The 27,873-nt window shown below is 43.5% G+C and overlaps 1 protein-coding gene across 1 annotated transcript; it reads left to right on the forward strand.

Annotated features, from left to right (window-relative positions):
• The first annotated feature begins 1,198 nt into the window (after positions 1 to 1,198).
• On the forward strand, positions 1,199 to 4,586 carry LOC139544279 (uncharacterized). The gene is made up of 4 exons (XM_071351220.1): positions 1,199 to 1,444; positions 1,969 to 2,011; positions 2,449 to 2,502; positions 2,713 to 4,586. Exons 1-4 carry the CDS (start codon positions 1,343 to 1,345, stop codon positions 3,126 to 3,128), a joined length of 615 nt encoding a protein of 204 aa, XP_071207321.1. The 5' UTR covers positions 1,199 to 1,342; the 3' UTR covers positions 3,129 to 4,586.
• Positions 4,587 to 27,873: the final 23,287 nt, after the last annotated feature.

Below are 27,873 nucleotides of genomic sequence, written 5' to 3' on the forward strand. Positions count from 1 at the left end.
TTAGCAAACATTTCTCAAAACCAGCTTTTGCTTGTCATTATGGGGTATTGTATAGATTGATGAGGGGAAAAAAACAACTTAATACATTTTAGAATAAGGCTGTAACGTAACAAAATGTGGAAAAAGTCAAGGGATCTGAATACTTTCCGAAGGTACTGTATGTGTAAATGCATTTAACCCCAATATCTTATTTCCTGGCAAAGCCCACCCATCTACTGTTTTGTGTGGTTAGAGCCTCATAACCACTAAGTAACTTCCTGCATGTTATAAATTCAGGTTTAAAAAAATAAAAAAATATCACAGGAACGGGCTTATTGACGTCACTACTATTATAGAGTACTTAAGGAAAAAGCAAGTGGAAAACCATGATGGGTTACTTAAGAAAGGGCTTAGTTGGTGGGTTACTTTTTATAGATTCCCTCCAGAGGGGAAAGTTGACATGGTTGTTGTGATCAATATGAGTCACTTCATTGTGACGGTCTTCCAACCATAACATGTACGATACAAGTGTTTGCTTACGCCCACACCTATCAGGTCATACATAGATTTAGACACTGATATGTCATGACCTTATTCTCTTGATGGGATGAGGGTTAACCACATTGGCAACTTTAACAAATATTGTTCACCAGAAAATTTTTCCACTTACAACCCTGAAGGCATGGTCTACACAGAGTATACAAACATTAAAATCACTCTTTCCATGACATAGACTGACCAGGTGAAAGCTATGATCCCTTATTGATTTCACTTGTTGAATCCACTTCAATCAGTGTAGATGAAGGGGAGGAGACAGGTTAAAGAAGGATTTTTAAGCCTTGAGACAATTGAGACATGGATTGTGTATGTGTACCATTCAGGGGGTGATTGGGCAAGATACAATATTTAAGTGTCTTTGAATGGGGTATGGTAGTAGGTGCCAGGCACACTGATTTGTGTGAAGAACAGCAACACTGCTGGGTTTTTCACGCTGAACAGTTTCCTGTGTGTATCAACAATGGTCCACCACCCAAAGGACATCAAGCCAACTTAGATGTGGGAAGCATTGGAGTCAACCAGGGGCATAGGCCTGGGTGGACACAGACCCTGCCAGGCCCACCCAATCAGATTGAGCAAGACCAAAAAATAATACATTATTATTAAAAGAATACTAGTTAGCCCCCCCCCATGCATTTGACATGATCACACTTGCAACACGCCCCCCTCATGCGTCAGTTCTCTCTCTTACTGGAATCCCCAACACAGAATAGGAAACCCTATAGCAGCTTAAAGTCAGAGACCTGATCACAACTGGTTCATTTCCAGTCACATCAACAGTTCTGCAAGAGCCTGGCTGGAGGGGATGGCACATGACACTTGTCTCACAGGCTTTCGACTTGCCGGGGTTGTCCTTGCAGCATTGATTGTCAATGCAGCGTGTTTGATCTGGATTTATTCTGCTAAGGTAAATGATATGCTGAGTAATGCTGTACAGACCATATACTTCCAGCATGGAACGAATATTTATTTGAATTCATTTTCAATTAGAGGACAGTGGGTTATAAATCTTACAGTAGCTACTCTATGTGGTTACTTCTCTAGTGCTGGATAGTTTACTGTTTTTGCTCAGTCTGAAAAGAAAATAGCTTTGTTACTGCATGTCTTAAGCCTGACTGGGCTTTGAGATGAGAACAATTTTTAACATCTCAAAGCCCAGAGTCAGACTCAAGACATACAAAGCTGTATTTGAGCACAGATCTGTTAAAACGATTAGGGTTCTATACAGCCTATTTGCCAAAACACAGCAAAATCAAAAGATTAGTTTGATTCAAACTTTACACTTAAAATAAATAATGGAAAACATTGAGAATTGTTGGTGCAATATATTCCATCAACATGTTTTACTATTTTGGTTATAATTGTTATATTATTTGAGGTGTAACAGTACATGAGAGGATGTTAAATTGGTTCTCCTGTTTTTAATTTTAGCCGGTTGAATCACCGTCAGGAGCTGGTGAAGGTCTAATTCATGGTAAGCTTCATTCTGTGGATGGAAATTAAAGTTAGACATATATCCAGCCATTTAAAAAGACAACCATCATTTTGTTTGAAGGCACAGATATTTTCTTGTTAAAATAATGCTACAGCATTCCTCTCTTGACACTTAACATATTTATTACTGAGCCTGGAGTTACAGGAAACTTCACCCCCACACTAAGGCAGGAAGTGCTTGTGTGTGCGTGCTTGCGTATATATTTACATCATACTGTGGGGGTGTAACAATTGATGACTGTGTGAGATTTTGTGAATGCACCTGTTTGCAGTATTCAAGTTTAGGGAATGACCCATACTTTGGAAGCTTGATGAAGCCTCATTGGCATTAGAAGAACAATATATTTTGAGTGAGCATGTTTGTGTCTTTTGTTGTTGTGAAAAATGTAAACAAAAACCGTCTTCCATGTCCCACAGATTTGGGGAAATTTCTCAGAAATCCCTCCTCCAATTCCAGTTTGTTCCTTAAAGGTGACCCAGCCATTACTTTGCATTGTTGATAGGCCTACTGCGTCAGTTCATAAGTAACTAAAAAAGGAAAATATAAATAGAGATTTTCTTTACTTACCTTTTTCTACTTACCTTGGATGTTGTTGTTTGACCCAGACCGTTTGATTGTTTTAGTGTTTTTTTAACTTCCGTTTGTTGACCTTGCTGTCTCTATTGTTTGGTTCCCAACAGCCTCTCACCCCACCAAACAGACCAAACAGATCTTTGGTGAGCTGGAGTGGGAGGAGGAGGGGAAGGAGATGGGCAGCATGTTCCTGACCAAGAACAGGACCCACATCCAGGTGACCGTGGCAGGCTGGTATGTGGTCTTTGTCCAAGCCACCTTTAAGCTGCCAGCAGGGAATGACACCAGGGACCTAAGGCTACAGCTGGATTTCACCTACCAGGAGCGTACGGACCAGTTTGCCAGTGCCTTCGACACGCGGCAGTTGCTAGAAGAGGAGCAAGACGCCCCATTGAGTTTCTCTGTCCTTGTGCGGATGGAGCCGGAGAATAGACTGTCTGTGATGGCAAGCCACAGGCAGCAGGTTGATTATGAGAGAAAACCAGTCTCTACCTTCATTACTATCATTAGATGCTCTGACTAGCCAAACTGGAGCCTGAGGAGAGGGCCAATGTCTAATACCTTTTGAGTTAGTGTCTGTATGCCACACGTATCCATTAAGGTGGTATGTACAGGTAACTGCCAAAATAAAGGAAACGCCAACATAAAGTGTCTTATTTGGGGTGTTGGGCCAGAACAGTTTCAATGCACCTTGGCATATATTCTACACGTGTCTGGACCTATTGGAGAGATGCCATATGAAATTCCATAATTTGTTTTTTTGTTGATGGTGGTGGAAAACGCTATCTCACGCAACGCTCCAGAATCTCTCAAGTGTTAAATTTGGTTGAGATTTGGTACATGAGATGGCCATGGCATATGGTTTACATCGTTTTCATGGTCATCAAACCATTTAGTGACCACTTGTGCCCTGTGGATGGGGGACATTGTCATCCTATTGGGGCTTAGACATAGTAGCCAAAATAATGGACAAATTATGTCCTGCCCAGCATTTTTATACATGACCCTAAACATGATGCGATGTTAATTGCTTATTTAACTCTGGAACCACACCTGTTTTCAAAATGCTTTGTATCCCTCATTTACTCAAGTGTTTCCTTTATTTTTGGCAATTACCTGTATGAAACCAGAGACCTAGGGAAGGTCTCCATTGTATACTCCTCAGGTCCCCTGCTCAAAACTAATTGGATGAGAAAACAGAGGTCCCTACCCTCTGACCTCCAATGGGTTTTGAGAAAGAGATGAGGAGAGAGGACGTGACGTGTATCCTTCCATAAGAGATTAGAGAATCTTAAAACAACAAACCCTGTGATTTTATGAGCTGTCTGCACATCACTGCTGGCTTGTTTATATGCTTTTGTAGGAGACAGAGAAACTGTAGGTAGGCTCAGTGATGACAGTCATGGACATGGTTACTGACGAGAAGAGGGCAAGCAGGATGAGGGTAAAGGATGTCCACCAGCCAATTACCTAATTTCATCTTCTTAATTTGGCTGACTAATTTGTCTTCACAATATCTGAATGTCTGGATTGAAGACAAAAGAGTTATACTGTTAAGGGTTCTAGCATGGTGCATCTCAATAGCAGGACTACAGTTAAAAAAAGGCATTTTATTTGGCCTAAAAAATCTGACTACACCTTTTATATATTATATCAGGTAACGTTTTTATATACTCAACAAATTAATGTTGCAGAAAAAAAAGTGCCTGACCACACTACACAACTTCTGTTGACACCCATCTTTTACCAATTTTTATAATGTTGTGTAGTAGTGATTGACATATAATAAATGTGAGAGAGAGAGTGCTATGGGCTCTTGCTGGGCCACTCCTGCGTTGTCTTGGCTGTGTGCTTATGGTCGTTGTCCTGTTGGAAGGTGAACCTTCGCCCCAGTCTGAGGTCCTAAGCGCTCTGGATCAGGTTTTCATCAAGGATCTCTCTGTACTTTGCTTCGTTCATCTTTCCCTTGATCCTGACTAGTCTCCCAGTCCCTGCCGCTGATTAACCTCCCCACAGCATGATGCTGCCACCACCATGCTTCACCGTAGGGATGGTGCCAGGTTTCCTTCAGATGTGACACTTGGCATTCAGGCCAAAGAGTTCAATCTTGGTTTCATCAAACCAGAGAATCTTGTTTCTCATGGTCTGAGAGTCCTTTAGTTGCCTTTTGGCAAACTCCATACGGGTTGTCGTGCCTTTTACTGAGGAGTGGCTTCCGTCTGGCCACTTACTGTACCATAAAGGCCTGATTGATGGAGTGGTGTAGAGATGGTTTTCCTTCTGGAAGGTTCTCCATCAGGTTCTTGGTCACCTCCCTGACCAAGGCCTTTCTTCTCCGATTGCTCAGTTTGGCTGGGCGGCCAGCTCTAGGAAGGGTCTTGGTGGTTCCAAACTTCTTTGTTCAGTGTGTATATACACTACCGTTCAAAAGTTTGGGGTCACTTAGAAATGTCCTTGTTTTTGAAAGAAAAGCACAATTTGTGTCCATTAAAATAACATACATTTGATCAGAAATATAGTGTAGACATTGTTAATGTTGTAAATGACTATTATAGCTGGAAACAGCTGATTTTTAATTGAATATCTACATGAGCCTGTAATCACAAATGCTGATGCTCCAGATACTCAACTAGTCTAAAGAAGGCCAGTTTTATTGCTTCTTTAATCAGAACCACAGTTTTCAGCTGTGCTAACATAATTGCAATTAGCCTTTTAAAATGATAAACTTGGATTAGCTAACACAACGTGCCATTGGAACACAGGAGTGATGGTTGCTGATAATGTGCCTCTGTACGCCTATGTAGGTATTCCATTAAAGATCAGCCGTTTCCAGCTACAATAGTAATTTACAACATTAACAATGTCTGTACACTGTATTACTGATCAATTTGATGTTATTTTAATGGGCAATTTCTTTTGCTTTTCTTTCAAAAACAAGGACATTTCTAAGTGACCCCAAACTTAGTGTAGTGTATATATATTTGCATGTATTAAAATGTATCATAGTTGGTAACCAGTTTATAATAGTAATGATGGGTTGAGTTGGAAATGTTGCCAGGACACCCTTCTTGCAACAAGTGCCATGGATCTGACCACAGAACGTCATCATAGCACCATCATAGCACATTCACAGGTTATGCTGCTTTTTGACTGTAACATCAGTTTTACACTTAAGCAACGCCCTCGGGCCTTATTGCGTTATGCATAAGAACAGCCCTTAGCCATGGTATATTGGCCATATATCACACCCCCTCAGGCCTTATTGCTTAAGTATACCACAGGTATGACAAAACATGTATTTTTACTGCTCTAATTAAGTTGATAACCAGTTTATAATAGTAACAAGGCACCTCGGGGGTTTGTGGTATATGGCCAATATACCATGGTAAGAACAGCACTTAGCGGCGGTATATTGGCCATCTACCACACCCCCTCGGGCCTTATTGCTTAATATATCACGGCTGTCAGCCAATCAGCATTCAGGGCTCAAACCACCCAGGTTATAATAGTGTATATGTAATAGAGTAAGAAAATATATCCTGATTTATTTGTGAATTTTGCCAAAATGTGTTTCATCAGCATTGAATTCATGTTATTGAGTTCAGGTTTCAATGTCTTTGACAGGTTTCATTTATGGTACTTGACTGACATCGTGTGGTTGGTTGATGGTATTGCATTCTAGCTGTTTTATTTTTGCACACCATTATCAAATCAAATTGTATTAGTCACATGCGCTGAAAACAGTGAAATGCTTACTTATGAGCCCCTAACCAACAGTGCAGTTTCAAAAAAAAATAATAAGAGATAAAAGTAACACGTAATTAAAAAGCGGCAGTAAAAAATAACAATATATACAGGGGGGTGCCGGTACAGAGTCAATGTGTGGGGGCACCGGTTAGTTGAGGTAGTTTGTACATGTGGGTAGAGTTAATTAAAGTGACTATGCATAGATGACAACAGAGAGTGGCAGTGGTGTGGAGAGGGGAAGGGTGGTCAGTGCAAATAGTCTGGGTAGCCATTTGACTAGATGTTCAGGAGTCTTATTGCTTGGGTGTACACGCTGTTTAGTGGCCTCTTGGACCTAGACTTGGCACTCTGGTACCGCTTGCTGTGTGGTAGCAGAGAGAACAGTCTATGACTAGGGTGGCTGGAGTCTTTGACCATTTTTAGGGCCTTCCTCTGACACCGCCTGGTATAAAGGTCCTGGATGGCAGGAAGCTTGGCCCCAGTGATGTACTGGGCCGTTTGCACTATCCTCTGTAGTGCCTTGTGGTCAGAGGCCGAGCAGTTGCCATACCAGGCAGTGATGCAATCAGTCAGGATGCTCTCGATGGTGCAGCTGTAGAACCTTTTGAGGATCTGAGGACCCATGCCAAATCTTTTCAGTCTCCTGAGGGGGAATAGGTTTTGTTGTGCCCGCTTCACAACTGTCATTGTGTGCTTGGACCATGTTAGTTTGTTAGTGATGTGAACACCAAGGAACTTGAAGCTCTCAACCTGCTCCACTGCAGCCCCGTCAATGAGAATGGGGGCGTGCTCGGTCCTCTTTTTCCTGTAGTCCACAATCATCTCCTTTGTCTTGATCACGTTGAGGGAGAGGTTGTTGGCCTGGCACCACACGGCCAGGTCTCTGACCTCCTCCCTATAGGCTGTCTCGTTGTTGTCGGTGATCAGATTTACCACTGTTGGTGTTTAGTCCCAGGGTCCTTAGCTTATTGATGAGCTTTGGGGGCACTATGATGTTGAACGCTGAGCTGTAGTCAATGAATAGCATTCTCACATAGGTGTTCCTTTTGTGCAGGTGGGGGAAGGGCAGTGTGGAGTACAATAGAGACTTCATCATCTGTGGATCTGTTGGGGTGGTATGCAAATTGGAGTGGGTCTCGGGTTTCTGGGATGATGGTGTTGAAGTGAGCCATGACCAGCCTTTCAAAGCACTTCATGGCTACAGACGTGAGTGCTACGGGTCGGTAGTCATTTAGGCAGGTTACCTTAGTGTTCTTTGGCACAGGCACTATGATGGTCTGCTTAAAATATGTTGGTATTACAGACTCAGACAGGGAGAGGTTGAAAATGTCAGTGAAGACACTTGCTAGTTGGTCAGCGCTTGCTTGCAGTACACGTCCTGGTAATCCATCTGGACCTGCGGCCTTGTGAATGTTGACCTATCTGAAGGTCTTACTCACATCGTCTGCGGAGAGCGTGATCACACAGTCTTCCGGTGTAGCTGGTGCTCTCATGCATGTTTCAGTGTTATTTGCCTCGAAGCGAGCATAGAAGTAGTTTAGATCGTCTGGTAGCCTCGTGTCACTGGGCAGCTCTCGGCTGTGCTTCCCTTTATAGTCTGTAATGGTTTGCAAGCCCTGCCACATCCGACGAGCATTGGCTCCGGTGTAGTATGATTCAATATTAGTCCTGTATTGACGCTTTGCCTGTTTCATTGTTCCGTCGGAGGGCATAGCGGGATTTCTTATAAGCTTCCGGGTTAGAGTCCTGCTCCTTGAAAGCGGTGGCTCTTGCCTTTAGTTCAGTGCGGATACTGCCTGTAATCCATGGCTTCTGGTTGGGGCATGTACGTACGGTCACTGTGGGGATGACATCATCGATGCACTTATTGATGAAGCCAATGACAGATGTGGCGTACTCCTCAATACTATTGGAGGAATCCCGGGACATATTCCAGTCGGTGCTAGCAAAACAGTCCTGTAGCTTAGCATCTGCTTCATCTGACCACTTTTTTATTGATCTAGTCACTGGTGCTTCCTGCTTTAATTTTTGTAAGCAGGAATCAGGAGGATGGAATTATGGTCAGATTTGCCAAATGGAGGGCTAGGGAGAGCTTTGTATGCATCTCTGTGTGTGGAGTATAGGTGGTCCAGAGTTATTTTCTCTCTGGTTGCACATTTAACATGCTGATAGAAATTTGGTAAAACTGATTTAAGTTTCCCTGCATTAAAGTCGATGGCTACTAGGAAGTCTGGTGAGTGTTTTCTTGTTTGCTTATGGTGGAATACAGGTCATTCAATGCTATCTTAGTGCCGGCCTCTGACTGTGGTGGTATGTAAACAGTTGTAAGGAATATAGATGAAAACTCTCTAGGTAGGTAGTGTGGTCTGCAGCTTATCATGAGAAACTCTACCTCAGGCGAGCAATAGCTCGAGACTTCCTTAGATATCGTGCACCAGCAGTTGTTTACAAAAATACATAGACCGCCGCCCCGTGTCTTACCAAACATCGCTATTCTATCCTGCCGGTACATCGTATAACCAGTATGTTGATATTGTCGTCGTTCAGCCACGACTCCGTGAAGCATAATGTGTTACAGTTTTTAATGTCCCGTTGGTAGTTTAATCTTCCCAGTAACTGGTCCATTTTATTGTCCATAGATTGCATGTTTGCGAGCAGAATTGAGGAAAGTGGGGGTTTATTTGATCGCCTCCGACTCCTCAGAAGGCAGCCCGCCCTCCGGCCTCTCTTTCTCCGCCTACCCTTCACGCAGATCACTGGGGTCGGGCCTGTTCCCGAGGGAGCTGTATATCCTCCACCTCGGGCTCGTTAGAGTCGTGAAAGAAGAAAAAGGATTCTGCTAGTCCGTGGTGAGTAATCACAGTCCTGATGTCTAGAAGTTATTTTCGTTCATAAGAGACGGTAGCGGCAACATTATGTACAAAAACAGTAAAAAAATAAGTTACAAACAACGCAGATAAACGGAGAAAAAAACACAATCGGTTGGGGGCACGTTAAACGTCTGCCTTCTGCTCTGGCGCCATCTTTTCCTCTTACATTTTAATGCTGATGGAATTTATGGTTGTTGCTTCTCCACTCCTTTCCCAGTTAAAGGCACTTTCTTTTCATATAATTACGTCCAAACTGTCACAAAGCTGTTGTCTGAACAATGTACAATGTAATGACATGTAGTTTGTCATAATGTGAAGTATATTTTGGTTATTTTAACTGGGTTTATGCTAACTTGTTAGCTATGCTAGCTCTCTTCCTGTTATGTACACTGCTAGCTAGTTTATTATCAAAATGTACGCACCATCCAAACCTAAAAGGTTCAACATTTTTGTAGGTTTTAAAAATCCTTTTATGTTGTAGTTGTGTGAAAGAAGCCATAAGTCAACTATCACAGCGGTGTGTGTTATTGTCTGTCCCATGTATGTGAATGAATGTGTTTTCTATGGATAATTTGTATTTGTTCTATTTAATTGTTATTGTACATTTGTATTTGCTAATTTTATATGGAGCTGGTATGCATTATGAAAGAAAAAATACTATACGATCCAAACAAGAATAATATAACAGGCTGTTTCTTGCTGATTGAATGAATAGTGTGAGAGAAGCCATAAGTCAACTAAAACTGTGGTGTGTGCAATTGTCTGTCCAATAAAAATAAAAATAAATGTAAGTTTGCATGAGCTCCAGTACGATATGTCCATGCCTGCTGATTGTTTGCCTTGGAGAGGAGTTCAAACCGGAAGGTTACCATTGGTTACCTTGGGCAAAGGATGTAGTGAAGTTCAGTCTACGCAGTGACCCATCAATAGACCATGTGAATCACCCAGACTTCATCTATGGCATCTTAAAACAGGGAATTTTTACTAGGATTAAGTGTCAGGAATTGTGAAAAACTGAGTTTAAATGTATTTGGCTAAGGTGTATGTAAACTTCCAACTTCAACTATATATGTGTCACGCTCGTCGAAAGGATTGGACCAAGGTGCAGCGTTGTAGGCGTACATTTTCTTTTATTTAAATGAACACCGAACAAAAACAACAAAATACTGAACGAAACGTGAAGCTACTGGTGTGCACACAGGCAACTATCTGTAGACAAGATCCCACAAAACACAAAGGGGAAATGGCTGCATAAATAGAGATCAGAGACAACGCTAAACAGCTGTCTCTGATTGGGAAGCATACCAGCCCAACATAAACCATTAATCACCTAGATGACCCACCCTAGTCACTATCACGCCCCAACCAACATAGAGAATAAACAGCTCTATGGTCAGGGCGTGACAGTACCCCCCCCCCCCCCTCCCCCAAAGGTGCGGACTCCGACCGCAAAACCTGACTCAATAGGGGAGGGTCCAAGTGGGCATCTACGATGAATGACACAGGACGTCGGGGGCGGCTCCGGTGCGGGGCGAAGTACCCACTCCGCTCGCAGATACTTCATCCTCCATGGCAGCTCTGGTGCGGGGATCGTCGCCGGAAGCTCCGGACCGTAGATCGTCGCAGGAGGCTCTGGACTGAGAACCCCTGCTGAAGGCTCCGGATTGCCGACCGTCGCTGGAGGCTCCGGAACGCCGCCCGTCGCTGGAGGTTCCGGACCGCCGCCCGTCGCTGGAGGTTCCGGACCGCCGCCCGTCGCTGGAGGTTCCGGACCGCAGACCGTCGCAGGAAGCTCTGGACTGGGAACTGTCGCCGGAAGCTCTGGACTGGGAACTGTCGCCGGAAGCTCTGGACTGTGGAGGCGCACTGGAGGCCTGATGCGTGGGATCGGTACAGGTGGCACCGGGCTGATGACACACACCTCAGGGCGAGTGCGGGGAAGAGGCACAGGACGTACTGGACTGTGGAGGCGCACTGGAGACCTGATGCGTGGGACCGGTACAGGTGGCACAGGGCTATTGACACGGACCTCAGGGCGAGTGCGGGGAAGAGGCACAGGACGTACTGGACTGTGGAGGTGCACTGGAGGCCTGATGCGTGAAACAGGTGCACATGACACCGGACTGGTGTCACGGCTCCTCAGCACGCCCGCTCTGCAGCTCTCTCAACGCAAGCACCTCTCTCCGGAATCTTGCGTTGAGCTCCTCACTCGACTCCCTGACTGGCTCTGGTTCACCCCTCGGCTCCGCCAACCACTCTGTGTGCCCCAACTCCAAAGAAATTGGGGACTGCCTCTCGGGCCTCCGTCGTGTTTGCGACTCCCAGAGTCGTCGTTGATCCTCCTTCGCTGCCTCCGCCACAATGATAAACAGCTGTCTCTGGGATAGGAGCTGTGCTCTCTCAGCGCTCGGGCACGCCACCGAAGCTCCGCCCCTGTGCTTTCTTCTCGAAGAAGCTCAGCCCGGCGGCGCGGAACTATGATGTGGGGGACCGGGAACTGTTGGCTGTGGTTAAGGCTTTGAAGGTGTGGAGACATTGGCTTGAGGGGGCTAAACACACTTTCCTCATCTGGACTGACCACCGCAACCTGGAGTACATCCGGGCAGCTAGGAGACTGTGTCCTCGTCAGGCAAGGTGGGCCATGTTCTTTACCCGTTTTGTGTTTACCCTGTCCTACAGACCAGGTTCCCAGAATGTGAAGGCAGACGCACTGTCCCGGCTGTATGACACAGAGGAGCGGCCCATGGATCAGACTCCCATTCTCCCGGCCTCCTGCCTGGTAGCGCCGGTCGTGTGGGAGCTGGACGCGGACATTGAGCAGGCATTACGTACAGAGCCCGTTCCACTCCAGTGTCCCGTCGGGCATCGGTACGTTCCGTCTGCTGTCCGTGACCAGTTGATCTATTGGGCCCACACATCACCCTCCTCTGGTCATCCGGGGATCGGTCGGACGGTGCGCTGTCTGACTGGGAAGAACTGGTGGCCCACCTTGGCTAAGGACGTAAGGGTTTATGTTTCCTCCTGCTCGGTGTGCGCCCAGTGTAAGGCTCCTAGACACCTGCCCAGAGGTAAGCTACATCCCTTACCCGTTCCACAACGGCCTTGGTCACACCTGTCGGTAGATTTTCTGACGGATCTTCCTCTCTCACAGGGCAACACCACGATCCTGGTCGTTGTGGATCGTTTCTCTAAGTCCTGTCGTCTCCTCCCTCTGCCCGGTCTCCCTACTACCCTACAAACTGCGGAGGCCCTGTTTACACACGTCTTCCAGCATTACGGGGTGCCTGAGGATATAGTGTCTGATCGAGGTCCCCAGTTCACTTCGAGAGTCTGGAAGGCGTTCATGTTACGTCTGGGGGTCTCGATCAGCCTCACCTCAGGTTTCCACCCCGAGAGTAATGGGCAGGTAGAAAGAGTGAACCAGGATGTGGGCAGGTTTCTGCGGTCCTATTGCCAGGACCGGCCGGGGGAGTGGGCGGCGTTCGTGCCCTGGGGAGAGATGGCGCAGAACTCGCTCCGCCACTCCTCCGCTAACCTCTCCCCCTTTCATTATGTATTGGGGTACCAGCCGGTTCTGGCACCATGGCATCAGAGTCAGACCGAGGCTCCTGCGGTGGACGATTGGTTCAGGCGCGCGGAGGAGACATGGGAAGCTGCCCATGGACACCTCCAGCAGGCCGCGCTGCACCAAAAGACCAGCGCGGACTGTCACCGCAGTGAGGCCCCGGTGTTCGCACCGGGAGACCGGGTCTGGCTCTCGACCCGAAACCTGCCCGCCGCCTGCCCTGCCGGAAGCTGGGCCCGCGGTTTGTGGGGCCATTTAAAGTCCCGAGGAGAGTGAACGAGGTATGTTACAGGTTACAGCTTCCCCCCGATTACCATATTAACCCCTCGTTCCATGTGTCTCTCCTCAGGCCGGTGGTGGCTGGCCCGATCCAGGAGTCATCGAGGGGGCCCCGGCGTACTCCGTCCGTTCCATCCTGGATTCGAGACGTCGGGCCTTCAGTACCTCGTGGAGTTGAAGGAGTACGGTCCGGAGGAGAGGTGCTGGGTTCCGGTGGCGGATGTGTTGGACCCTGAACTGCTGCGGGAGTTTCACCGTCGCCGGCCGAATCGCCCTGCGCCTCGCCCTCCGGGTCGTCCCCGAGGCCAGTGTCGGCACGCCGCTGGAGCCGCGCGTCTGGGGGGGGTTACTGTCACGACTTCCGCCGAAGTCGGCCCCTCTCCTTGTTCGGGCGGCGTTCAGCGGTCGACGTCACCAGCTATCTAGCCATCGCCGCTCCATTTTTAATTTATCCATTTGTTTTGTCTTGTTCCCTGCACACCTGGTTTTCATTCCCCAATCACACTACATGTATTTATTCCTCTGTTCCCCCTCATGTCTTTGTGTGAGATTGTTTTGTGTTACATGTCTATGTTGACGCGCTATACTGGTATGCGTTTATTCCGTGTTTTATTTTCATGGGGTATGTTATTGTGTTTATACAATATTATTGTGACTGTTTGCGCGTTTGCATTGGCTGGAGGTTTCGACGCAGTGGCGTCCGTCTGTTGGTTTCTCCTGACCCATTTGCGACCAAGCTTTAACTTCCTGACTGATGTCTTGAGATGTTGCTTCAATATATCCATATAATTTTACTGCCTCATGATGCCATCTATTTTGTGAAGTGCACCAGTCCCTCCTGCAGCAAAGCACCCCCACAACATGATGCTGCCACCCCCGTGCTTCACGGTTGGGATGGTGTTCTTCAGCTTGCAAGCCTCCCTCTTTTTCCTCCAAACATAATGATGGTCATTATGGCCAAACAGTTCTATTTTTGTTTCATCAAACCAGAGGAAATTTCTCCAAAGAGTACGATCTTTGTCCCCATGTGCAGTTGCAAACCGTAGTCTGGCTTTTTATGGCGGTTTTGGGGCAGTGGTTTCTTCCTTGCTGAGCGGCCTTTCAGGTTATGTCGATATAGGACTCGTTTTACTGTGGATATAGATACTTTTGTACCCATTTCCTCCAGCATCTTCACAAGGTCCTTTGCTGTTGTTCTGGGATTGATTTGGACTTTTCGCACCAAAGTACGTTCATCTCTGGGAGACAGAACGCGTCTCCTTCCTGAGCGGTATGACGGCTGCGTGGTCCCATGGTATTTAAACTTGCGTATGATTGTTTGTACAGATGAACGTGGTACCTTCAGGCGTTTGGAAATTGCTCCCAAGAATGAACCAGACTTGTGGAGGTCTACAAATGTTTTTCTGAGGTCTTCTTGATTTCTTCTGATTTTCCCATGATGTCAAGCAAAGAGGCACTGAGTTTGAAGGTAGGCCTTGAAATACATCCACAGGTACACCTCCAATTGACTCAAAGGATGTCAATTAGCAGAAGCTTCTAAAGCCATGACATCATTTTCTGGAATTTGGTTCACTTTCATAGCACCCACATTGTATTTCTTCTCACATCTATGCGCTCTCCTCTCACATTTTCCATTCGCTTGTGGACATCAATGCACAACAGCTGTATGTGACCAGGCAAAAATAACTTTCCAAACCATATCATAACCGCTACACAGCCTACATCGTTGTCACAATATTAGCTAAAGTAACGTCAAAGTAATCATAGCTAATAGAACTAACGCATTAGTAAACCCGCTACAATCATGCAGCAACGTTACAGTGTACAGTCAGTAAGCAGTTTAGCACTTACACCGGCAGGCCCCGGTGGCAATAAATTCGTAAAACCAAAAGCTTACCTTGACTTGGAAGAGTTCCAGTTTGTGTTGGATAGTCATACCAGCTAGCTAACATAGCATCCCTCTGAGTAGGCTAAATTAGCTAGCTGCATTTGCTAGCTAAGTAAGTGAAGAAAAAAAAAAGACCAAATATCTCTCTCGCTCTTGCTTCTCCTTCATTTTTGAAGAAATTAATTTGTTAAAAACTGTTCAACTATTGTCTTTCTCTCTCTTTGAGTCAACTACTCACCACATTTTATGCACTGCGGTGCTAGCTAGCTGCAGCTTAGGATTTCAGTACTAGATTCAGTCTCTGATCCTTTTTTTGGGGTGGACAACATGTCAGATCATGCTACAAGAGCTCTGATAGGTTGGAGGACGTCCTCCAGAAGTTGTCATAATTACTGTGTAAGTCTATGGAAAGGGGTGAGAACCATGAGCCTCCTAGGTTTTTTATTGAAGTCAATGTACCCAGGGGAGGACAGAAGCTAGCTGTCGAACCATGGACATTTGTCTTGTTAGCTTGCTGTTGCTAGCTAATTTGTCCAGGAATATAAACATTGGATTGTTATTTTACCTGAAATGCACAAGGTCCTCTACTCCGACAATTAATCCACAGATAAAAGGGTAAACCGAGTTAGTTTCTAGTAATCTCTCCTCCTTCAGTCTTCTTCTTCAGACTTTATATGGCGGCTGTCAACCAACTTTAAGGTGCATTACCACCACCAATAGGACTGGAATGTAGACCTCAGTTCAGCTTTCAATCACCCATATGGGTATATGCTCCTAAAAACCAATGAGGAGATGGGAGAGGCGGAACTTGCAGCCACATCAAGCGTCAAAAATAGAACCAAGTTATATTTTAGTGCTTGGCTACGCATACGCTCGTTGACGCGCGTGAGCAGTTTAGATTAAATAATTGAATAGTATGTGTAAATTTATTTTGCAAAGCGAGCGGTGTGGTCAGCATGTTAGGCCAATGGTGACGTTAAAACAGTTAGAGTTTAATGGCTGTGATAGGAGAAAACTGAGGATGCATCAACAACATTACAGTTACTCCACAATACTAACCCAAATGACAGAGTGAAAAGGAAGCATGTACAGAATAAAAATATTCTAAAACATGCTTACTGTTTCCAATAAGGCACTAAAATAAAATTTCTAAAAATGTGGCAAAGAAATTAAATTTAAGTCCTTAATACAAAGCGTTATGTTTGTGGCAAAACCAACACATCACTGAGTACTAGTCTTCATATTTTCAAGCATGGTGGTGGCTGCATCATGTTATGGGTATGCTTGTCATCGGCAAGGACTAGGGAGTTTGTTAGGATAAAAATAAATGGACTATAGCTATGGACAGGCAAAATCCTAGAGGAAAACCTGGTTGTTTGCTCTCCAACAGACACTGGGAGGTAAATTCACTTTTCAGCAGGACAATAACCTAAAACACAAGGCCACATAACAATAATACATTACCAAACATAAGCTCTTTAATCCCAACCCTCAGCCACTCTCAGCCCATCCCACCGATCACCATAGACCACCCTCATTTGGTTTCCATGTGCCATATATTTTTCAATTGTGCTGTGATGTTTTACATAATTTTTTTACCTTTCTAATCGTATAGTATCCACAGGTTGTGAGCTAAAGATGAAAACCTTTCCTACGAGTATTATTATATAATTTATTGACTATGGCTTTCCAAATTGCCCAACACTGCTATTTGTAAGGTTCCTTTTAAGTGCATGTTGTGATTATTTTACCATTCCTGAACCTGTGACCAGAAACAAAGTACCTAGGGGCAATACCAGAATAAATGGTCTATTGATTCTGTCTCTTCACAGCAAAATCTACAGAGCTGAGATTGTTGTATGCCCATATATAAATAGCATTCTGTTGGTGGCAAGAATTGTATATAATAATTTAAATTGAAAAACTAAGTGTTGAATCAAGTGTTGTTTTTTGTACCAGTTCATAAACCATGTGCCATGGAATTGGCACATTGAAAATCTCTTCATTTTTGTCCTCAAATAAAACTGGTATATTCCATTCAGCCATTTTGTATCTTAAATATATGGCAGGCAAACAAGTTCCCTAACTTCTCCCTTTTCAACTTGCCGCCTCCGTTTTTGTGGTAATGCTGCAATCAGTTGGTTGTAAATTTGGATTGAGCAGATATTTCCATATATTTTAGATAGCTGCATATGTGACATAACTGTAACGGCAGTCTATTTCTTCCTCCTCCTCGGACGAGGAGAGGCGAGAAGGATCGGAGGACCAATGTGCAGAGTGGTAAGTTTCCATGATTTTAATATCCACGAAAGCAAGACACAATACAAAATAACAAAAGAACTAACCGTAACAGTCCCGTGTGGCATAAACACTGACACAGGAAACAAACACCCACAAACCAAACGAGAAACCCAGGCTGCCTAAGTATGATTCTCAATCAGGGACAACGATAGACAGCTGCCTCTGATTGAGAATCATACCAGGCCGAACACAAAACCCCAACATAGAAAAACACACATAGACAACCCACCCCAACTCATGCCCTGACCATACTAAATAAATACAAAACAAGGGAAATAAGGTCAGGAACGTGACAATAACTCCTTCGTTTCTATGCACAATATAATTAATAAATATAATACTTTTTTTTATCCATAAAGAATATTTTTTAAATTAATCAGTATATTTGAGTTTAACTATAACATTTGTTGTAATATTTGTTTTATCTTTTATGGAGGATAAAACTGAAATGGTAAACAGCTTTGTATGGTTTGTTTAATAAAGGGCGATGCTTTAAACAAAATGTCATTTTCAATTAGTCGGAAATGAGAAATTGTAATCTGTATAAAGGAAAATATGACATTTTTGAACAAAGGATGAGCCTTTCTTAATAATCTACTGGAGAACCATTTTGGGATTAAGTATAATTTATGTATGAGTGAACCTTTTAGTGAGAGAAATACTTTAATATTTAATCATTTTAGCCCCCCAAACTCATATCCATTATATAAATAGGCACGTTTAATTTTGTCTGGCTTAACATTATTATTATATTTTTTGCTCATATCATTAAAAAAATGAGTCGTCTGGAGTAGGCAGTGCCATTAAGTAAGTAAACTGTGTGTAGTGAACACGAGGGGAGACAGAGAGCTGGTTTAAGGGGAAGAGCACAGAAGGTGTTTATTGCAAAGGACCAGAGGAGGAGGCAGGTAGCTGGGTCCAGAGGCAGGCAGAAGGTCATACACAGGGGGTCCAAAAAGGGCAACAGGCAGGGAAAAGGCTAGTAACGTAGTCCGGGAGATCAGGCAATAGGTAGATAACAGGAAATCTGCTAAAGTACAGGCAGGGATCTGGAGAGTGAGCTGCGTTCAGGGGATCTAGGCATTTGAGAGTGTGAGCTGGAAAGTGGGCTGGAAAGTGAGCTGCGTTCAGGGGATCTACGTGTTTGAGGGTGTGAGTTAGAAGCAGACGTTACACTGTCATAGGACCAAAGAGTTAATCAATGTGATTTTCCCATAAATAGACAAGTATTTACATCTACATGGTTGCAGAATCTTATCAATTTTTTCTAACTTTCAATTGAAATTGATTGTGGTAAGTTCATTTATATGTTTTGAGATGTGAATACCAAGTATGTCTACTTCACCATCTGACCATTTTATTGGTAAACTACAAGGTAGTGTAAACACTGTTTTTTAATGATCCAATATGCAATATGGTACAGTTGTCATAATTAGGTTTTAGTCCAGAAAGGCTAGAAAGTGATCAAGATCTTCAATGAGACTGTGCAGGGATCCAGATTGCGGACTTAAGAAAAAACGTAAGTCATCGGCATACATTGACACTGATTTTTTCTAACCCCTTGATGTTCTTATTGGATCTAATTTTAATACCTAGCATTTCAATTGCCATAAAATGATATGGAGACAACGGACAGCCTTGTTTTACCTCTCGTAAACGCTCAATACTTTCTGAGAAGTAACCATTATTTACCACTATTTTACATCTGGGGTTGCTGTACATAACTTTAACCCATTGTATAAGAAATTCACTGAAATTAAAGTAATCCAGGCATTTATATATAAATTCTCATCGTACTTTATCAAACGCCTTTTCAAAATCTGCAATGAAGACCAGGCCTGGTGTCTTTGATGTTTCATAATGTCCAATTGTTTCAAGTAATTGTCATATGTTATCTCCAGTATATCATCCATGTAAAATACCTGTCTGATCAGGATGAACAATATCTAGTAAAACCTTTTTTATTCTATGTGCAATGCATTTCACCAGGATTTTCGCATCACAACATTGAATTGTAAGAGGCCTCCAGTTTTTTAAATGGATGGATCTTTATACTTACCACCTGGGTCCTGTTTTAGTAGTAATGAAATCAGACCTTGTTGAGTACCTGAAAGTCTACCATTTTTATAGGAGTAATTAAAACATGCTAATAATGGATCTTTGAGTACATCAAAAAAATTCTGATATACCTCTACTGGTATACTATCAAGCCCTGGTGTTTTTCGAGACTGAAAAGATTTTATTGCCTCAAAAAGATCCTCTTCTGTAAGGTGGCCTTGACACAGGTATTTCTGTAAATGTGTTAATTTTACATTATTTTTAAGGAAGAAATCCGTACAGTTAACATCATTAAGTGGAAATGGAGGAGACTGAAACAAAAACATGCTTAAAATATTTTGCTTCCTCTTTCAAAATATAATTTTGTGAATCATGGATGACTCCATCATTTCTAACGAGTTTCTGTAAATCATTTTTGGTAGCATTTCTATGTTGAAGATCCAAGAGAAATTATGCATTTTTCACAATTTTCCATCCAATTCGCTTTATTTTTGTAATACATTACACTTGATCGTTCTTGAATAAGTACCTTCATTTCTTTTTGTTTTTCCTCTAACCTATTTTGTGCCTCTATAGTATAGTTTCCTTTACCATCTACATGTGCTGTTACTTCCTTTATTTGTCTAATCTCTTTTGACCTAAACTGCTTTTATTTTAATGATGAGTATTGTATTGAATGGCCTCTAAAAGTACATTTAAAAGTGTTGCATACAATAAGGCGATCTGCTGTACCTATGTTGGGCAAAAGAAAATGAATTATGAAGTCTTAGTTAAGAACAAATTGTCATCCAATAGGCTTTGATTAAATGTCTAATATCCCGTCCACGTGGAAATTCTGTAAGAGTTATATGGAGGCTAATTAGATGGTGGTCCGATTGCATTCACACTTTTTTTACTTTTGATGCCAGCAAGAATAAGACTAGGAAGTAATCAAGACGGCTAGCTCGATTAAACCTCCTCCATGTATATCTCACTAGGTCAGGGTTTTTCAGTCTCCATATATCCACTAGTTCTAATGTATCCATGATCTCCTTAAGTGCTTGAGGGTGATAGTTTGTAGTGTGATTTCCTCATCGCGCTCTAGCGACTCCTGTGGCGGGCTGGGCGCATTGCACGCTGACATGGTCGCCAGGTGTTTCCTCCGGCACATTGGTGTGGCTGGCTTCCAAGTTAAGCGGGCATCGTGTCAAGAAGCAGTGCACCTTGGCTGGGTTGTGTTTCGCAGGACCTCTCGACCTTCGCCACTAACAACCCTGTTGACAATACCTAATCCATTTGCGGTGTGAATCGGAACAATAATAATCCTTTACATTTTTTATATTGAGATTTATTTAAAAAATGTAAAAGGGTAATGACACCAATTATTTTAGCATCGTATAGGCCTACTCCAATAGAGAACCTATGTAGGTTTTCATATGAAATAAATCACATTTTATTGTACACACACACATGGTAAGCAGATGTTAATGCGAGTATAGCGAAATGCTTGTGCTTCTAGTTCCGACAGTGCAGTAATATCTAACAAGTAATCTAACAATTCCACAACAACTACCTAATACAAACAAATCTAAAGGGATGGAATAAGAGCATGTATATGGATGAGCGATGACCGAGCGGCATAGGCAAGATGCAATAGATGGTATAAAATACAATATATACATATGAGATGAGTAATGTAAGATATGTAAACATTATTAAAGTGGCATTATTTAAAGTGACTAGTGATCCATATGTTAAAGTGGCCAATGATTTGAGTCTGTATGTAGGCAGCAGCCTCTCTGTGTTAGTGATGAATGTTTAACAGTCTGATGGCCTTGAGATAGAAGCGGTTTTTCAGTCTCTCGGTCCCAGCTTTGATGCACCTTTACTGACCTGCCTTCTGGGTAGTAGCAGGGTGAACAGGATGTGGCTCGGGTGGTTGTTGTCCTTGATGATCTTTTTGGCCTTCCTGTGACATTGGGTGCTGTAGGTGTCCTGGAGGGCAGGTAGTTTTCCCCCGGTGATGCGTTGTGCACCCACACCACCCTCTGGAGAGCCTTGTGGTTGAGGGCAGTGCAGTTGACGTACCAGGCAGTGATACAGCCCGACAGGATGCTTTCAATTGTGCATCTGTAAAAGTTTGTCAGGGTTTTAGGTGACAAGCCAAATTTCTTCAGCCTCCTGAGGTTGAAGAGGCTCTGTTGCGCCTTCTTCACCAAATTGTCTGTGTGGGTGGACCATTTCAGTTTGTCTGTGATGTGTACACTGAGGAACTTAACTTTCCACCTTCTCCATTATTGTCCCGTCGATGTGGATAGGGGGGTGCACCCTCTGCTGTTTCCTGTAGTCCACTATCATCTCCTTTGTTTTGTTGACGTTGAGTGGGAGGTTGTTTTCTTGACACCATTCTCCCTGTAGGCTGTCTTGTCGTTGTTGGTAATCAAGCCCACTACTGTTGGGTCGTCTGCAAACTTGATGATTGAGTTGGAGGCGTGCATGGCCATGCAGTCATGGGTGAACAGGGAGTACTATAATCCTTTAGCCTTACATTAGATCTATTCATATTTATTAAGTTTTATCTTAAAAGGTTCTGATTCACATCTGTGAACAAGGGCCACACTTTATAACAGCTTTTAAGTCATAATATACCTGACCTCTACAATTAGGCAATATCATATAAAAAATGTTTTTTAAATACCTTGGTATTTCTAATGTACAATCTTCAAATTTAATAAATAAACAATCAAAAACAAAAAAGGTCAGTCTTACCAATCTTTGCCTTCCCCTAAATATATATAGTCCAAAGTTCCATATTGTCTAAATAAAAAAAGGTTAAGTTCATCATACCCATTCTGAGTACCATAAGTGCAACCTCATTTTAAGTCCAAAGGTACAAATGTGTATCGGGGACTACTTCAGCAGGAGGTAGCTATCACTCACAGCCACATAGTAATCTTTGAGTCTTTGAACATTTGGTTGTTTACATCTAATTTATCGACCATTAGACGAACATTCTGCTTCGACGCTCGGAGCATTTTGAAAGTGGGGTACAGGGCATGTCGTCTCTCCGCTATTTCATGGGGAAATTGTTCATTAATAGAGAATGGGGTGTTCATCAATTCCCTACCCTGTTTTAACAAGGCAATTTTGATTTTGTAGTGAGTTAGCTTAGCTACTGTCGGACGAGGCCGATAAATACTGGAGGCTGAGACAGGAGGGGTCGGGAGACACTGTGGCCCCGTCCGACGATACCCTTGGACAGGGCCAACCAGGCAGGATATAACCCACCCACTTTGCCAAAGCACAGCCCCCACACCACTAGAGGGATATCCTCAAACCACCAACTTACTACCCTGAGACAAGGCCGAGTATAGCCCACGAAGATCTCCCCCACAGCACGAAGCCGAGGGGGACGCCAACCCGGACAGGAAGATCACGTCAGTGACTCAACCCACTCAAGTTACGTACCCATCCTAGGGACGGCATGGAAGAGCACTAGTAAGACCATTCCATAAAAATGGAGCTCTATAGGAGAAAGCCCTGCCTCCAGGTGTTTGCTTAGAAATTGTAGGGACAATAAGGAGGCCTGCCTCTTGTGCCCGTCGCATACGTGTAGGTATGTACAGCAGGACCAAATCGGAAAGATAGGTAGGAGCAAACTCATGTAATGTTTTTTAGGTTAGCAGTAAAACCTTGAAATCAGCACTAACTGAAGTTTATTTAGTGCTTTATCCAGGTAGCCGGAAAGTAGAACATTGCAGTAGTCTAATCTAGAAGTGACAAAAGCATGGCAAAATTTTTCGCCATCATTTTTGGACAGAAAGTTTCTGATTTTTGCAATGTTAAGTAGATGGAAAAAAGCTGTCCTTGAAACAGTCTTGATATGTTCGTCAAAAGAGAGATCAGGGTCCGGAGTTACGCCGAGGTCCTTCACAGTTTTATTTGAGGCGACTGTACAACCATCAAGATTAATTGTCAGATCCAACAGAAGATATCTTTGTTTCTTGGGACCTAGAACTAGCATCTCCATTTTGTCCGAGTTTAAAAGTAAAACATTTGCCGCCATCAGCTTCCTTATGTCTGAAACACAGGCTTCCAGGGAGGGCAATTGTGGGGTTCATCATGTTTCATCAAAATGTACAGCTGTGTATCGTCCGCATAACAGTGAAAGTTAACATTATATTTCCGAATGACATCACCAAGAGGTAAAATATATAGTGAAAACAATAGTGGTCCTAAAACGGAACCTTGAGGAACACTGAAATTTACAGTTGATTTGTCAGAGAACAAACCATCCACAGAGACAAATTGATATCTTTCCTATAGATAAGATCTAAAACCAGGCCAGAACTTGTCCGTGTAGATCAATTTGGGTTTCCAATCTCTCTAAAAGAATGTGGTGATCGATGGTATCAAAAGCAGCACTAAGGCCTAGGAGCACGGGGACAGATGCAGAGCAGATGGTCTGACGCCATTAAAAGGTAATTTACCACCTTCACGAGTGCAGTCTCAGTGCTTTGATGGGGTCTAAAACCAGACTGAAGCGTTTCATATACATTGCATTGCAGAGGCAGTTGCAGTGCGTTTGGTGTGGTGCATGTCGGATTTATCGAACGTATGCGTCAAAATGTATGCGCAGACGGCTTGACAGAAATGGTAGCAGAAGGTGAATGTTAAACTTTTGTTGCATACATATCCAGATGATGCTGCGTACTATTTTGCGCAATGACACTGTCTGTGTGTTCGAAGCGTGAGTGGCCTAGTTACAGTTTTGACTTAAATCGTCTTGAAAATCTATGCCAATACTTGAAAATAGCTGTCTAGCAATGATCAACATCCAACTTGACAGAGCTTTAAGAATATATATATATATATATTTTTTTTAAAGGCCAATATTGTACAATCCATTTGTGCAAAGCTCAGAGATTTACCCAGAAAGACTCAGAGCTGCAATTGCTGCCAAAGGTGAATCTAACATTCCCCAACAAAAAAAAATAAGAAAATTGACGCTCAAACAGAAGGGGGAACTAACAAAGAGTCACTGACAACAACCAAAGCAAAACAGGTGGGGTTTTAGGAGGGGGTTCTGAAAGAAACTCATGGGGGTGCCCACAGAAAGTTGACTAGTAACCACAACTGGGACCTAATAGACACTCACCATGAGTGCCCACTAAATTTGCCCAAATAGAGGCAAACAAAAGAAAAACCCACAATAAACTTGGACAGGAAGCAAACCAAAGAGTGGAGCTAAACGAAACAGGGATGAGCAGCTAAAGGATTGTTTTTCTAGAACTCAAATAGGGCTCTCTCTCTCTCAAGAACACTGGGCCAGCCACTCTTAAATATCCCCTGGGCCAGCACAGGTGAAACACCTTCCCACTAACGAGATGACAAACCAGCACAGGTGTAACACATACTGACTAACGAGGTGACACCAATCGGTGTGCCTCACATGCTAATGTCCAACCTCGAAATATAAATGGAAAGCCAAAACCTGTCAATTGACTCAGTAGTGTGAATACTTATGTAAATTTGATATTTCTGTATTTCATTTTCAATAGATGTGCAAAAAACTTTTTTTCACTTTGTCATAATGGGGTATTGTGTGTAGATGGGTGAGAGAAAAAAAATATGCAATCCATTGTATGTTATTGAGAACATTTTATTGTTTGAAGTGTCTCCCCACACAACAATATGACCATGTATACTTTTACACTGCTGTCTACTGGCTTGCTTCTGAAGCGAAGCAGAGAATGCTCCCTGCTCTCCACCATAGAGCTCAACCCTTGGGAATTCTCTCTGGTCTGGGAGACACAAAATTCCATATTGGGAGTATTTTACCCAAAAGGCTCAGACTTTTCTGTTTCCATCTACGCAGGCTGCCCCCCGTGTCTCACTAGGCCATGACTCCGGCAGATCTGCTCTCACTTGGGGCCAAAGCCAGGCCACTGGTACTTTCAGCTGGCATTTACTTAAATGGCTAACTGTGAACTTGAAGATAAAGATGGCGCGACAGATGGCAGCATGGCGTCTAGCTCTTAGGAAACTTTGCAGTATTATTATTTTTTTTTATGTATTATTTTTTACATTATTAACTCAGGAAATGTTTTGTGTCATTACATACAGCCGGGAAGAACTATTGGATATTAGAGCGGTGGAAACTCACCAGAACTACCAACATTACGACCAGGATTACGACTTCCTTGGAGCAGATCCTTTGTTCACTCTCCCCAGAGGAATTGAACTAATTCCAGAGGCCGACCCAAAACATTGTCGGTGGAGAGGCACTCGATGCGGCCTGCTGGTTCGACTTAGGAGGCGCGCACACCACCCACCACTTCCGGGTATATTACTTGCTAATGTTCAGTCCTTGTATAACAAAGTTGATGAGCTTAGAGCAAGGATTTCTTTCCAGAGAGACATCGGGGCCTGTAATATACTTTGTTTCACAGAAACATGGCTCTCTCGGGATTCTCTGTTGGAGTCGGTAAAGCCAGCAGGATTCTCAGTACATCATGCAGACAGGAATAAATATCTCTCCGGGAAGCAGAAGGGCGGAGGGGTGTGTTTCATGATTATCGACTCATGGTGTAATTCTAGGAACATACAGGAACTCAAGTCATTTTGTTCACCCGACCTAGAATACCTCACAGTTAAATGCCGACCATATTATCTCCCAGGAGAATTCTCATCCGTCATTGCCAATGCCGTTTACATCCCACCTCAAGCCGAAACCTCGACGGCCCTCAAAGAACTTCACTGGACTCTATGCAAACTGGAAACCACATATCCTGAGGCTGCATTTATTGTAGATGGGGATTTTAACGTAGCAAATCTGAAGACTAGCCTGACGAAGTTCTATCAACATATCGACTGTCCTACGCGCGCTACTAAGACTCTCGACCATTGCTGTTCAAACTTCAAATCTGATTACGACTCCATCTGGCTCCTTCCGTCCTATAGGCAGAAACTCAAACAGGAAGTGCCCGTGCTTCATACTATTCAATGCTGGTCTGACCAATCGGAATCCATGCTTCACGATTGTTTTGATCACGTGGACTGGGATATGTTCCGGGGAGCTTGCGAAAATAATCTAGATGCATACACGGATACGGTGACTGAGGTTTTAAGGAAGTGTATATGAGATGTAGTTCCCAATGTGACTATTAAAACCTACCCTAACCAGAAACCGTGGATAGATGGTAGCATTTGCGCAAAACTGAAAGCGCGAACCACCGCATTTAACCATGGCAAGGTGACTAGTAATATGGCAGAATATAAACAGTGTAGTTATTCACTCCGCAAGGCAATCAAACAAGCTAAACGTCAGTATAGAGATAAAGTGGAGTCGCAATTCAACGGCTCAGACACAAGACGTATGTGGCAGGGACTACAGACAATCACGGACTACAAAAGGAAAACGTTGCCGAGACCGACGTCTTGTTTCCGGACAGGCTAAACGCATTCTTCGCACACTTTGAGGATAACACAGTGCCACCGACACGGCCCGCTACCAAGGACTGTGGGCTCTCCTTCTCTGTGGCTGACGTGACTAAAACATTTAAACGTGTTAACCCTCGCAAGGCTGCCGGCCCAGACGGCACCCCTATCCGAGTACTCAGAGCATGCGCAGAGCAGCTGGCTGGTGTGTTTATGGGCATATTCAATCTCTCCCCATCCCAGTCTGCTGTCCCCAAATGCTTCAAGATGGCCACCATTGTTCCTGTACCCAAGAAGGAGGTACCCAAGAAGGCAAAGGTAACTGAACTTAATGACTATTGCCCCGTAGCACTCACCTCTGTCATCATGAAGAGCTTTGAGAGACTAATCAAGGATTATTTCACTTCTACCTTACCTGCCACCCTAGACCCACTTCAATTTGCTTACCGCCCCAATAGATCCACAGACGATGCAATTGCCATCACTCTGCACACTGCCCTATCCCATCTGGACAAGAGGAATACATATGTAAGAATGCGGTTTATTGACTACAGTGCCTTGCAAAAGTATTCATCCCCCTTGGCTTTTTTCCTATTTTGTTGCATTACAACCTGTAATTTAAATGGATTTAGTTTAGAATTCATGTAATGGACATACACAAAATAGTCTAAATTGGTGAAGTGAAACGAAGAAAAAAAAACATGTTAAAAAATAATAATAATAATTTAAATGGAAAAGTGGTGTGTGCATATGTATTCACCCCCGTTGCTATGAAGCCCCTAAATAAGATCTGGTGCAACCAATTACCTTCAGAATTCACATAATTAGTTAAATAAAGTCCACCTGTGTGCAATCTAAGTGTCACAGGATCTCAGTATATATACACCTGTTCTGAAAGGCCCCAGAGTCTACAACACCACTAAGCAAGGGCCACTACCAAGCAAGCGGCACCATGAAGACCAAAGAGCTCTCCAAACAGGTCAGGGACAAAGTAGTGGAGAAGTACAGATCAGGGTTGGGTTATAAAAAAATATCCAAAACTTTGAACATCCCATGGAGCACCATTAAATCCATTATAAAAAAAATGGAAAGAATATGGCACCACAACAAACCTGCCAAGAGAGGACGCCCACCATAACTC

The sequence above is a fragment of the Salvelinus alpinus genome, chromosome 18 (genome assembly GCF_045679555.1).
Source record: "Salvelinus alpinus chromosome 18, SLU_Salpinus.1, whole genome shotgun sequence".
Lineage (NCBI taxonomy): Eukaryota > Metazoa > Chordata > Actinopteri > Salmoniformes > Salmonidae > Salvelinus > Salvelinus alpinus.